The 14,324-nt window shown below is 41.9% G+C and overlaps 1 protein-coding gene across 3 annotated transcripts in view; it reads right to left on the bottom strand.

Annotated features, from left to right (window-relative positions):
- Positions 1-715: 715 nt before the first annotated feature.
- The window catches only part of TAF5L (TATA-box binding protein associated factor 5 like), a 32,934-nt gene continuing 19,325 nt past the window's right edge, over positions 716-14,324 (bottom strand). For 2 of the 3 annotated variants that reach the window (XM_034948703.4, XM_008978168.4), the window contains exons 4-5: positions 9,787-10,511; positions 716-2,699 (exon numbers count right to left, since the gene is read on the bottom strand). In XM_034948703.4, coding sequence (XP_034804594.1) covers positions 1,902-2,699; positions 9,787-10,511 — 1,523 coding nt within the window. In that variant the 3' untranslated portion in view covers positions 716-1,901. Of the gene's footprint in view, positions 2,700-9,786; positions 10,512-13,723; positions 13,799-14,324 lie in introns of all 3 variants that reach the window. The other variant, XM_034948711.3, reaches the window with a different exon arrangement.

Here is a 14,324-nt window from a genome sequence, read left to right as displayed (position 1 = left end):
TCTCGCTCTGTCTCCTAGGCTGGAGTGCAGTGATTCGATCTCAGCTCACTGCAACCTCCGCCTCCCAGGTTCAAGCGATTCTTCTTGCCTCAGACTTCTGAGTAGCTGGGATTACAGGTGCCCGCCACCACGCCCGGCTAATTTTTGTATTTTTAGTAGAGATGAGGTTTTGCCATGTTGGCCAGGCTGGTCTTAAACTCCTGACCTTGGGTAATCTGCCTGCCTTGGCCTCCCAAAGTGCTGGGATTACAAGAGTGAGCCACTACACCTGGCCGAGAAAATTATGTTTTGAAGTTCACTTTACTTTGAACGAGTCCTTTATCTGGAATTGTTCAATACATAGTTTGAGTTTATTAAACAGTCCAGTTCTTATGCCCCTTGGAGATTTTATAGTGGGGTCTTTGAAGGAAGTGTGAAGTAGGATCTCATCAAATGACTCTAGATGGTGAAATGTATGTGGTCTCCAGTCAGCAACTATCAATCTTGGATGTACAAACAGCATTAAATGCCATCAATAATCCAAGTGAATACTAAGGGAATCATGATTCAAAGTAAGCTAAACAGAACCCAAGAACAGATAAAAATGCACCTTCGTTGGGGACAGTGTGGCCTAGGTAACCGACGGGTTATTGCCCTGATGAGAGGTGAGAGACACACCATCCCAGGACAGAACACTCACCCGCCTGTCCTCAGAGATGAAATGAGATGCCAACACTTTTTTTTTTGAAACTAAATACATTTTAATAGAAAACAAAATACAAAATAACTCTTTTCAGAAAACAGAAATATTTAATCCTTTTTCCACAAATTAGAACTTGCTTTATCCTCAGAGCATAGTTTGATATGCGTGCGTACATACTTACGATTTGTTTCACAAAGTGTTCATTAGACTGGTATTGCAGTGCAGGACGTGGGAGCAGTTCATTGCAGGAGAAAAAGACGTGGAAAAAGCCACACCTCTGAATGGTCATTCAGAAATTCAACATTTTTCTAATTCTATCTTGTTACTTATTACTCCAAATTATTCTTTATCATAATCTTTCTTTTGAGGGGAGAGAATTATTAAGAGAAGTGCAGCTTTGGAAAGAATTTTTCTTTCCCACCATCACTGCAGGAGCCCAAAGTGTCCTCAATCAAACCCACCCACCCACTTCCAGAAACATGTCAGCCAGGGTGATCAATCTGTCACCCGAAATTTCCCTTTCTCCCAATACACTGTGCTACCAAATTCTCTGAATTCCCTGAACCTCAAAATTCCAAGTATCAAAGCCAGTGCCAGGAGTCAAACCTGAAAGATTAAAAGCAGAGAAGGTGCCCTCTGCCAGTGCTAGGTTTCCTCATGTCAATAATAATAATAATTATAATTATAATAACAATAATTAAAAAAAATCCTGGTTCTCTGTAATTACGGAAAAGGAAAGACTATTTGCCAGGATCATGCCCTCCCCTTTCCTCATTCCCGCCCCACATCCCTCTGCCAACAAGGACTTCCCTCCCACCTGAGGGCTGGACCATGCGTGACCCCTGCGGCGCCACTTCTCCTGAGGGTGCTCTACAGCCGCCCTCTAACCAAACCTAGCCCCGGTCAGATGGGGAAAATGAGAGACAGGAAGGTGCTCGCATGCGCGAGGTCACGGCAGAGTCTCCATGAGGACTTGTGAGTGACCTCCAGGGCACCCTAATTCTTGATCACTCATCATTGCCTCTCTCCTGTTCCCCTCCCCAACCTTGGCCTTCGACACTGGGAGGCTGAGTGAAGGGGGACCTGCCCGGAATAAGGGCCCAGGAGAGAGGGGAGGAGGGGGCTCTTTCACAGTCAATGATTCAATCTCAGCTCATTGAAGGATTGCAACTGGAGGCTTTCCACTGTTACCCCAGTCCGTTCCAACAAAGTTAAAAAATTAATGTTCCTGATTTTCTTGCGTAATTCCAGTCACCAGAAGAAGGTTACAGGCCATGAACTGCACGCTCAGGACGTTGCTCATCTGCCCGGTGTACACGCCCACGAGCTCGCTGGAGGAGCCGTCGGCAGGTGCACTGCAGTAAGTGTTCCTGATGTCCCAGACGCGCACCGAGTTGTCCATGGAGGCAGAGGCAATCAAGCCGCTGTCTGGACTGAAGGTGAGGCTGGTGATATTGTCTGTGTGGCCTCTCAACTCTTTATAAAGGGTCCCAGAGGCCAAGTCCCACAGCTTCAACCGCTGGTCCTCGCCAGCAGACGCCAAGTACTTACCGTTGGGAGAAAAGGCGAGAGACAGCACGGGGCCACGGTGGCCTGTGAAAAGCCTCACCGAGTTCCCCTGCTGAGCGCTCCACAGCCGCACGGTCTTGTCGGTTGAGCCCGTGGCCAAGTAGTTTGAATTAGGGTGGAATTTGACACAGTCCACATCTGCCAGGTGTCCTGCATATATCCTCAGCGGGTACGTCCGATCAAATGACCACAGCCTGGCGGTGCGGTCGTGGGACCCGCTGGCGAAGTACAGGCTATATGGACTGATGTCCAGATCCCACACAGGATAGGCATGTCCTTGGTACAACACAGTGTTGGTGAAACTCCCCAGATCCCAGTATCTGATGGACATGTCTTCAGAACAAGAGAGCAACCCTGAGCTGTCCGCGAGGAACCTCGTGCTGTACACTGGTCCGCAGTGGCCCCGCAGTATCTTCATCTCCGTGCCTGCATTATCATCCTCATCATCCTGGGAACAGTGGGGTGGGGTGGGAAAAGAAACACACAAAAAAAATGTTCAGTGGTCTGACAAGGAAAACAAGTCCAGGAGAAAAAAAAGTAGAGAACTGAGACTGCTTGGGAAATAGCATCTATCCAGCAAATGACAGTGGCCTTGCCCTTGAACGCTACCCCAGGAAGATAACTCATAACTGAATAAAAGTCTCTTACGACTTACAAATTGCTCCCCTTAAATTCACCTTGCAGCTCAGACTATATCAGATTAAAAGATACAGAAATGCAAGGCCATTACAGAGTAATGACTGTGGACCTTACCCTTCGATTGAGGATAGCTTGTATGGTTAATTCTGATGTGTGCCATTTGAAAATATTTACTTTTGAATTTACGTGAGGCTCTTAGATTGTTCTATTCTATGGGCATTGCCTTCATCCATCAGTTTTAGCTGCTTTATAAGCCATACTGCTGTTTTTACTCCATTTAACTGACAACAACATTTCGTTAAGTCCTGACATGTTCCTTACTCCCATGATGGGGGTTAATGATGGACACAGCAACACATGAAGGCAGATGTGGTATCACTTCAAGATTTTTTTTTTTTTCAGATGGAGTTTTGCTCTTGTTGCCCAGGCTGGAGTGCAATGGTGTGATCTCGGCTCACCACAACCTCCGACTCCTGGGTTCAAGCGATTCTCCTGCCCCAGCATCCCAAGTAGCTGGGATTACAGGCATGTGCCACCACGCCTGGCTAATTTTGTATTTTTAGTAGAGACAGGGTTTCTCCATGTTGGTCAGGCTGGTCTTGAACTCCCGACCTCAGGTGATCCGCCCACCTTGGCCTCCCAAAGTGCTGGAATTATAGGCGTGAGCCACCGCGCCCGGCCTCACTTCAAGATTAACACACTATTGGTTCAGGCATGGTGGCTCGCACTGTAATCCCAACAGTTTGGGAGGCCAAGGCAGGAGGATCACTGGAGCTCAGGAGTTGGGAGACCAGCCTGGGCAACATAGGGAGACTCTTTACCAAAAAAATTTAAAAAATTAGCTGGGCATGGTGGCGCATGCCTGTGGTCCCAGACACTTGGGAGGCTAAGGTAGGAGGCTCACTTGAGCCTGGGAAGTTGAAGTTGCAGTGAACTGTGATGGCACCACTGCACTCCAGCCTGGGGGACAGAGCAAGACCCTGTGCCCAAAAAACCCCAAAACAAAAACAAACACAAACAAAACCCAAAACTATCAGAGGAGTTTAGCCAAAATAAAACCTGGATGTTTAAGAATTAACAGTAAGCTAGAAAGGTGCAGTTACTAGTAAATCACAGCTCCCCCTGCCTAGTGACCAGCCACAAACTGCTTAGTGTTTCAAAATAAATAAGAATGAAGTTTTTAAAGTGACTTTCTGGAGGGTCTCAAAAAACATCTCCCCCAAAGTAACAAAACAAGGTGTGGATTCAGAAGTGCTTTAAGCAAAGCCAAGCGATTCATGTGATTCTTCGAAATAATTTCCTGTGTGTGACGACAGAAAAGTCGGCAACTAATGGTACTCAGAAAGAGTCCCCTTTCCTGGTCCTCTCCCCACAAGTATACCATCTGTTTTCAAAATTCATTTCCCTTTATTCCCACACAGATAAACTCCTCAAAACTACAGCTGTCTCTTCTGTCCCAGAATTCATCTATTAAAATGGGTTTTAATTAAACACCAGAAGAAAGGAGTATGATGAAGATCCCCGAACCAGTCAGCTTTGTTGGTTCATTGTGGCAGCCTTAGGTTCTTGTATAAGAAAAGGGCACCCTTTTTTTTCTACTTGAAAATAGTTAAATTCAAAATAAAATGAATGCCTCCCATGTGTACATATTTAAGAAAAAGTTGAGAGAAAATAAACACTGATGATCATGAATATTCACAATGGCTATTCCAAACACTCAACATTAAAAATACATTAAGTATTTGGGAGCTTAAGGGTCTACTGAGTGCTACCAAGAATATTAGTAATTTTCCTTTCCAAAGAAGTTACAACAACACTTTAAAATTTCAAGAATGACTCACTGCTCTACACCAGAAAGTTTATATAAAGACTGTGGGAACAAAAATGACACCAGATGAATTAAACAAAGATCCTGTGAAAGTTAACTGTGAATTAAAGGACACGTTACTGCCTCTGAGGTGTAAGTGGTCTTCATTTGGAACAAGAAGCTATGGAAGTGGCCTTCACCTCCTCAGTGGTGAAGGCATCACAATTGGAGATGAAGGTGCATGGGCTAGGAGCATGGGCTGGGAGTCCAGCTGGTGCTCCCCAGGGATCTTGATGATTGTCCCAGGCTGGGGGAAACGTGTCCAGCTGACTCTGTAGACCAAGGAATGGAGAAACCAGAATGTTCCTGTTGGCTATCACTGTCAGCCCTCTGCCAGGACCACAGCTTAAAATAACCCAGCCACATTTTCTGTGTGGCTCAACCAGTCCCACACGGGCCTCAGCACGGTCGAGCAGCTGATTTACAAGGGCCCAACTCCATGGGTTTTCACTTCTCTCTCCTGCCGACAGGATAATACCATACCCTACGACTCAGCCTGAATACTCCACAGTAATTGGGTATGCATCCCAAATAGAAATGTTTAATTTGTAAAGCATATTCATGTAATAATAAATCTTATTATATACATTATGAAACACACATGAAATAGAAATTTAACAAGAAAAATAAACATAAAGAGATCAAGTATCATCTCATGCACCCTTGTACTGTAGTTTGCTGCCCCTGCTCTGGACTATGGAGTCCCTAAAACCTCAGATTTGTTATGGCCGTCTGCTCCTGGACTCTGAGGCTCCAACTACCTCAGAGCTCACACTCACGTTTCCCCCAGACCAGGGGTCCTTTCTTGGGGTCTGGAATTTAGCCTCCATCTATTCTCTAATTAGCTGTCAGTGGAACAGGAAGACATTAAATTTGGCTGGACTTGTGAGTGTATTAGACTTGGAAGCAAGTGAATCACTGCTATCTATGTGGGAGATGACAGCAGCCTGAACTAGAACAGAAAAGTTTGATACTGGCTAGCATGAATCGACATGTGCTGTTCATGTAAAATACATATCAGATTTCTAAAACTTAGGACCAAAAGAGATGTATGTAACAGGTTTCATGAATGATTATTTATATTGCTTACATGCTGAAATAATTTGTTCATATTAGTTTGAATGAAATACATCATTAAAATTAATTTTAACAAATTTTTAACCTTTTTAGATGTGGCTACTAGAAAAATTTAAATTACTATATGGCTCACATCATATTCCCATTGGATAGCATTAATCTAAATGACAATTTGATACACAGATTATAGAATTGAGTATTGCTGCTAATATTGCCTTCTTTACTTTTCAAACCTAAAGAAGACCAGATTGGGGGCAAAACCACCAGACATATAAATGAATTGCACACAGCTGTTTTATTGCTGAGTTAAGGAGGCGGGTGCTGGTAGTGAATAAGGGTAGCTGCATACACACAGCTGAAAAGAAAGAAGAGCAAATCCTTGGTTTGGTATCTCTGTGGTTTTGCCATGTTGCTCAAATATTAAAAATACATAGGTATCAATCAACAGGGGTAAGGGTTGGATATCTCATTTCTTTTTTTTCGAGACAGAATCTCACTCTGTTGCCCAGGCTGGAGTGCAGTGGCACGGTCTCAGCTCACTGCAACCCCTGCTGCCTGGGTTCAAGCGATTCTCCTGCCTCAGCCTCCTGAGTTGCTGGGATTACAGGTGTCTGCCACCAGGCCCAGCTAATTTTTGTATTTTTCATAGAGATGGGGTTTCACCATCTTGGCCAGGCTGGTCTTGAACTCCTGACCTTGTGATCCACCTGCCTCGGCCTCCCAAAGTGCTGGGATTACAGGCGTGAGCCACCGCACCCAGCCGGATATCATTTCTAACTCCATTTCATATAGAACAAAAGATGGAGAATGAAGGTTTCACTCTTCATCTCAGTGTCTGAAACAGGAGAAGGGCTGCTCATACCAAGGTAAAAAGCAAGGGACTGCTATGTCACTTAACACCTTTCCAAAGGTTAACCTAGATTATCTTTAAGTGGGAGACAACAGAAGCTACAGGACAGTGCTGTGAATTCAGTTTTATTTGGCATAATTAACAGAGAAAATTTTAAGCTTACATAGAAGATTTTGGTTACTGTTTTCCTGTTTTTTTTTAACTGAGATATAATTACATACTATATAATTCTTTCAAAGTGTACAATTCAATGATTTTTAGTACATTCACAGAGTTGTGCAATGATCACCACTATCTAATACAAAACATTTTCATTACCTCACAAAGAAATGCCACACCCATTAGCGGTCACTCTCATTCTCCTTGCCCAGCCCCTGGCAACCACTCCTCTCCTCTCTGTCTCTATGGATGTGCCTATCTGGATATTTCCTATGAAAGGAATAACAGTAGGTGACCTTTTATGACTGGCTTCTTTCACGTAGCATAAAGCTTTCAAGTTCATCCATGTTGCAGCCTGCATCAGTGCTTCATTTCTTTTTATGGGCAAATAATATTCCACTGCATGCACACACTACATTTATTCATTCATCTTGATGGCCATTTGGACTGTTTCCACTTTTTGGCTATTGTGAATAATGCTTCCATAAATATTCATGTACAAGTGCCTGTGTGCACATGTTTTCCATTCTCTTGGATATATGTCTAGAAGTGGAATTGCTGGGTGTGAACACTGTTTCAAATACTGTAGAAATACTGTATTCACTGATTTATGTAATAGTTATTGCTTCAAAAAGATGAAAGCAGAGAGTGCAAGCTGGCTTTTTAATCTGACTTACATAGTGATTTTGTACTTTCTATCATCTCATTAATCCATGTGGCTTCACCACTTGCTTTTACCTGTTTGGTTTCTCTAGGTATGTGAGTTTGTGGCTCCTGTATTAAGAGTCTCTATTTTATTTTTTTTAATATTCAATATTTCATTTCAAAATAATAGTCTGTTTTAATTGTGCATTCTATAAGGGAAAAAGAAAAGTCCAAATTTTCACTGGAGAAACATTAAACACCAACTATCGTAACTAATTTATGCCTGGCTTTCTCCCCAAATGCTTGTTGTCAGAAACCAAAAAGAAAACTTCTCAAATTGCTGTGATAAAATGGGCGGGCATGCAGAAATCCCACGCAGGAAGCCCCTCAACAACAGAATAGGAGAATCTCAGCTTTAGTTCTTAAGTTTAAAAAAAGGTTTATTCTTAAAAAGGGCAGAGGTTAGCTAGCATCTACAGTACTTTCAGTATGAACCATGATGGAAAGCCAGAAATGCTTAAACAAAACCACCATTCCAATGACGTCTTTTGCTTTCTTCTTGATGGACATCCAACTGTTTAAGCCTGAAACACAAACGTCACCCTTGATGCTTGCTCTCCCTTATCCCCTACAGTAATTGAATAACCGAGCTCTTCTCTAGTCCATCCACGTCTCCTTTGCCACTGCCACTACCCTAGTTTGGCTGCCATAATTGCTCATATAAGACAGTGTCACTACATCACTTCCTGTCTTGGCCCCTCTCCTAACTCCAGCCATACTTAATTTCTTTCAGTTCCTGGAATTCCGCATGCGGTTCCTCACTTCTGAGTCTTCAGATACACTTCTGATACCCGGAAATAGGACAAGTTACAGAGCTAGTTACCAGTAGTGGCCAGAGTCTTAAAATGTTTTATTTTGGTCTACTGTTATCAGATGTCATAATGCTATCTTCCTTAATATTAATTTTTAATGCACAGAATAATCTCCAAACTCTGTATCATCAAAGCTAATAAGGTCAGTGTAATTTTTTTTTTGTATTTACAGAAAATCGAAAGCAAATGCAGGCAGTATTCCTCAGTTTTATCAGAAGAACTCCCAAAAAGGGAACTGTCTCCAAGGAAAAGAGATGTTTGAAAATTCAAATACAAATGTAATAAAAAATATTTTGGAGAGTACTATAAAATTCTAGAAATTAAAGCTTCTACGTGGGAATCTAGACTCTTCACTCATCACAAGAAAATCCTTCAATTATACTGTCTCGGTTGCAAGAATCAAAAATTCAAAGGCCATCCTAACTGGAAGTGGACTCAGAAAACAGGAACAGGAAAACAATGGTTTAATTTAGGGCACCCAATATTCTTGACATCCTTATCATTAACTGTAATTTAATTAGAGTGATTTTTTTGCTCCTTAATTATTCAACATTGTGTAAAGAATTTTCCATCCAAAGTAATGTGAGGCAGAGCTACCTGAATTTCAGTGGTAATAAGACAAAAACACTTTGGCCCACAGCTTTTTCAGGACCACTCTAAAGAAAAGTTAATGCTGTGAAGTTTAATTTCTATCTTCCTTGGCCCACATTTTTTCTAAGGTAGTGATTTTTGGCGACCTGAAACCCAAGTTGCGCCTGCCCTTTTCAATGACTGTCCTAAACGGTTACAAGCCAAACAAGATTGAACACTGACTGACGGGGGGAGGGGAGCTGGCAACTCTACTTCCTGTGTTACTTCTCCAAGTGGGGTCTGGGAACACCCCGGGGTACATGGAGCCACAGGATACGCACTGGCCTCAGAAAGCCAATACCATCCAGTGTGGTGAGGGTGCAGGGATGCCAGTGTTCTTACTACTGTTGCTGAGACCGTGAAATGGCACAACCTTCTGTGGGGAAAATAATATTCATTACAGTTGACAATGGAGGCCCTTCGACTCAGTTATCCTACTACCGATTATTTGTACCTGAGCAAATGTGCACACACATAAGTGTATATTTACTGCAAATCTCAGCTAAAGTCAATATTAGCTAAAGGTCTTTCATTAGGCTTAGTGTTGCTATCCACATTTCACATAGTATAAATACTGACCATTCATTAATAAGAAGTTAATGCTAAAAATTGTTTTTGCATCTTAGGTTAGGCATGTGCAGGAATTCAATGGCTACAGGTTACATGTCATTAGTCTGGCTTTAGCTATATGATGAGGGAAACTAGGAAGTCCATTCTAAGATATGTCGTGTTTGGTAAGGACATTCTAAGGAAATTAGGAAGGCGGGTGCAGGGAAGAAAAAAATGATATTCATACCTCCTCCTCCAGAATATCACAAGCCAAATGGATGCGGGACACGTCTACTTGATGGGGCTCTGATTTTAACTTCTTGGATCGTAAACTCCAAAGTTTTATACAGGAGTTGTCAAACCCAGCAGCAAGCAGCTTGCTATCGGGGGAGATTTCTGCAGTGTTCAACAGCTGCTCTGTGTTATAGAAGGCATAGAAGCAGATGGTAGTGAGGGAGGGAGGCCCATCCTTGACGCGCTTAATGCTCTCCTGTAAGACCTCTAGGGCAGCCTCGTTCTGCAGAATAGGGCTGGGCATGTCAGGGGGCTCCAAACCGTTGTTCTCACTGCGGGAGGAGCTGCCACTGGCATACAGCTGATAGTCTGTTCTCTTGGCAGGCTGCACGTCAAGATGAATATGTAAGGTGAGGACTTTGCACAGGGCAGTATTGTTGTCACTTTGGAGGTAGCGGATAAGGTAGTTGTAGCTGTCTTCTTGGAGACGGACCACGTACTTGTTATCTAGGAATGCTCGAAGCTTGAAGTTAGATAGGATGTCCTGGATGGTTTGAGTGGTCTGTAGCTGCTCAATGACATCCTTCTGGCTAGCATTCTGCAGAAACATTCCATGGAAGCGGCTGTAAAAACTTTCCACTGTGCTCTTCGGACTGTTTTGGACCAGGTTGAGATGGAGGTAGACAAAGAGAGGATAGAGGAGAGGCATCACTTCGTGGCTATGCTGGGAATCAGAATCTATAATGAAAGAAAAAGAAGGCTTTATAATCAGCATAATCTTACAGAATAATGTGATCCCTCCTGGGGATCACCACCATCATATAATGCTTTCTTGCCAGGACCCCATTTTTTAAGAGTACTGATTGAACTATAAGCCCAACACAGGATTCTGGAATTTCAAAGGCCTTTTGATTGAAGAAAGAGCATGAACTCTGAAGTCCAGCAAATCAGGGCTTGAAGTTGGGCACAACTCAGGAACTTAATGCCCAGAGTGGTTAAGTGACTTGCCAGAGTTCACAACAATACAGTGGCTTGTACCCAGGTCTTCAAGATTTAGTATTTTTTCCCAATACGTTAGTGTTTCTTCAAATTGGGGACCTCAGATATCTGAGGGTACTTAGACATATTCTTGGAAGATTGAGTTCTTCACAATTTTTTAATTTGATGATAATGTAAAAAATAATCAACACACAGTATATTCAGAATTATCTGGATGTCTGCTTAACAAGTAAGTAGTGACAAGTGATTTTAGTGCTCTAGTTTGTGTTTTGTGATTACTTTTGGCATCCATTGTCTCAAGTAAAATCAAAGCACTTATTTTAGTGGGCTCATTAACATGTCTGGTTATACAGGCTGGCGTGTCCTGTGTTAACATGACAGCCTTCATTAACAATTGTCTCGTCAGCATATTCATTCTGATTTTGTTGGTTAACAAGTTAAATTCTCTTTTGCAGTGATAATTTACAAATAAGACTATTTTACGTCATTAAGACTCAACTACTTACTAACTTGGGAGTTTAGCGCCATGAACTGTAAGACAGAGAATGTTATTTAAAAGGTGTACAGCTTGAATTCATGGGTGAATGAGAAAAGAACAGAGGTATAATTGACACCTAAATAAGTGCTTAAGGCATGCTGTGAGGGAGCAAAGGTTTCGATGTGATTCATACACAGCGGGGAGACAGCAGGGCCACTGCAGGGCAGAAGCCCCCCAAGGAGCTGAGACCAGCCCGTGTCACAGTCACCAGTGCTGTCCAGATGCCTGCTTGCAGTAGCAAGGTAGTTCTGGCAAAATCCATCCGTTACATTCACTCAGTGTTATTTTCAACTTGACTGCTTTTGGGGTTTTGCTTGTCCCTTATCTGTAATGAGTCTGGGTTTCATAAAGAAATATAATAAGCATAAAGGTTTTAGATCTAGTGTAATGTTTGTACATATTTAAATAAATTAAAATAAAAATGTTTTAAGTCAGCACTTATGTTCTGGTGGCATTTTTTTTTTTTTTTTCATGAAAAGGCATCAATACAGGGTTTAAGACTGAGGAATACTGCATCAGAGAATCTTGCTCCCTAATTTGATGATAAAAGATATCTGCATGTTATTTCTGCTTAACACCCTATTTCACTTTATCACAAGGTGAATGAATCTGCTGCATAATATTCATAATATGCATTTTAGAATAAATGTATCCCTACTCAAATACATTATTTAGAGGATGAAAAATTACAATCATTCCACTGAACTGGAAGTTAAGACAGCCACCCAGCCACTTTGGGCTCCTCACACCTCTGAATCAATAGGCAAGGAAGGGAGTTACAGTGTTGGCTGGGGTAATTGATCCTGCCCAAGAGGAACTGGAACTGCTACACAATGGAGGTAAGGAGGAGTATGTCTGGCTTAAGGAGATCCCTTAGGACATCTCTGTACCCTGCCCTGTGATTACAGTCGATAAAAATGACAACAATCCATACAGGACTATGAATGGCCCACACCCCTGAAGAATGAAGGTTTGGGTCACCCCACCAGGTAAACCACGATCAGCTTGCGAGATGAGTGCAAAGGGAATACAGAATGGGTAGTGGAAAGAGGCAACCATGAATACCAGCAACCACCATGTGAGCAGCTACAGAAACGAGGACTGTAATTGTTGTATTTCTTATTTTGTTACGAATGTTTTGGTGTGAATATCTATATATAGATATATAAAAAGAAAATATCTTCGCATTCTTTCCTTTCTCGTTCCCTTATCATGGAACATCGGATTACTGACTTTATTTTTTTGAGATGGAGTCTCGTTCCGTCACCCAGGCTGGAGTACAGTGGCGCGATCTCGGCTCATTGCATCCTCTGCCTCCTGGGTTCAAGTGATTGTCCTGCCTCAGCCTATCGAGTAGCTACAGGCGTGTGACACCACGCTCAGCTAATTTTTGTATATATATATATATATATATATATTTTTTTTTTAGTAGAGATGAGGTTTCATCATGGTGGCCAGGTTGGTCTTGAGCTCCTGACCTTAAGTGATATACCCATCTCAGCCTTCCGAAGTGCTGGGATTAAGGGTGTGAGCCACTGTGCCTGGCCAGATTACTGACTCCATATCATAGTATTTAAGTATTGTTAACTTTACCTCACCGTATCAAAATTATGGAATATCACGGAGAGGAGTAAACATCATCCAAGGACTTTGCATTCTCCTCCGGGGAAAAGGTTAGTGTGTTTTTTGGTTGTACACAGGATAATTTTATTAGGTTAGGTGGAAGTATGAACTTGTTATTCTCTTTATTTGGAGATTAAGTATGGAATAAGGAGATGCATACAGGTGCCAAGTTAATAAGGAGTGGACTTGTGAGGTTACTTTTACATGTCAAACTGTGGGGGGGCCCACAGCACACAGATATTCAGTCAAACATTATTTTAAATGTTTCTGTGAAGGTATTTTTTTATTTTTTTTTAGATGAGATTAACACATTTAAGTCAGTAGACTTTGAGTAAAGCAGATTACCTTCCATAAAGTGTGGGCCTCATCCAATCAATCAATCAATCAGTTTAGGCTTTAATAGAAAAAGACTTATCTTCCCCTAGTAGAAGGAATGCTGCCAGCAGAGAGCCTTTGGATTTGAACTGCAACACTAACTCTTTCCTGGGTCTCCAGCCTGCTGGCCCGCCCTGATTTTGAATGTGCCAAGCCTCCACAATTGCATGGAACAATTCCTTAAAGTAAACCTCTACATATCCATCCTGTTGGCTCTTGGCTGTTTCTTTCGAGAACTGTGACTAGATTTTGGTTTTTCTTTTCCCTTTGTATTTTATTGGGATGAAGGATTGTTTTCAATTCCTTAGAAACAAAATTTCAGGCTCCTTTTCTAAAATGAGAGGCATTTTAATTGAGTAAGTTTAGAAAAAAACCTAGCTATCAAGAAATAGTGATGTACTACTTTAAAACTTACTGAAATTCACTGTTGCTTCAGCTCATAGGTTCAAAATTGCTTAATTGCTCTCTCTTGTCTGAAGAGAACAGTGTGCTGGGTATAAAACAAAAAAATTGATCAATTTGGAAGAAGGTGAGATTCAGAATTCTAACTCCCATTTTAAATTATTCCCTTGCAATCTAACATACTCTGTATTTTACTGAAAGTGTACTCACTTAAAATATATTTTTTTCTAACTGCAAAAGTAACAAACATATCCTCTGAAAGTACACTTTTTCTTCCTTCTATCTACCCACTGAAATGTAATGAATGCCTACCTGGTGCCCAACTCTACTGGCGGTAAATGAGAGAACAATGGAGTTTTTCATGAGTTCATGGAAATTAGTAGTAAAAAGGATACTAAATTAAACAAAACTAATCCTGTCGGTCCTCATTCTCCTCTACCTTTCTTCAAGGTTTGGCTCTATTGACTAGCACTCCTCTGTCCTTCATTCTGAAACCCCACACTACTTGGTCCTGTCGTCACTCCCTTTTTGGTTCCTCTTCCTCCTGTCAATCCTCAAATGCTCATTTCACTTTAAAGAATTAACACTGGGTGTGTGCCTCTTAGGAGCCAGGT

This window comes from Pan paniscus, chromosome 1 (genome assembly GCF_029289425.2).
Source record: "Pan paniscus chromosome 1, NHGRI_mPanPan1-v2.0_pri, whole genome shotgun sequence".
Classification (NCBI taxonomy): domain Eukaryota; kingdom Metazoa; phylum Chordata; class Mammalia; order Primates; family Hominidae; genus Pan; species Pan paniscus.
This window is presented reverse-complemented; position numbering and strand designations above follow the sequence as displayed.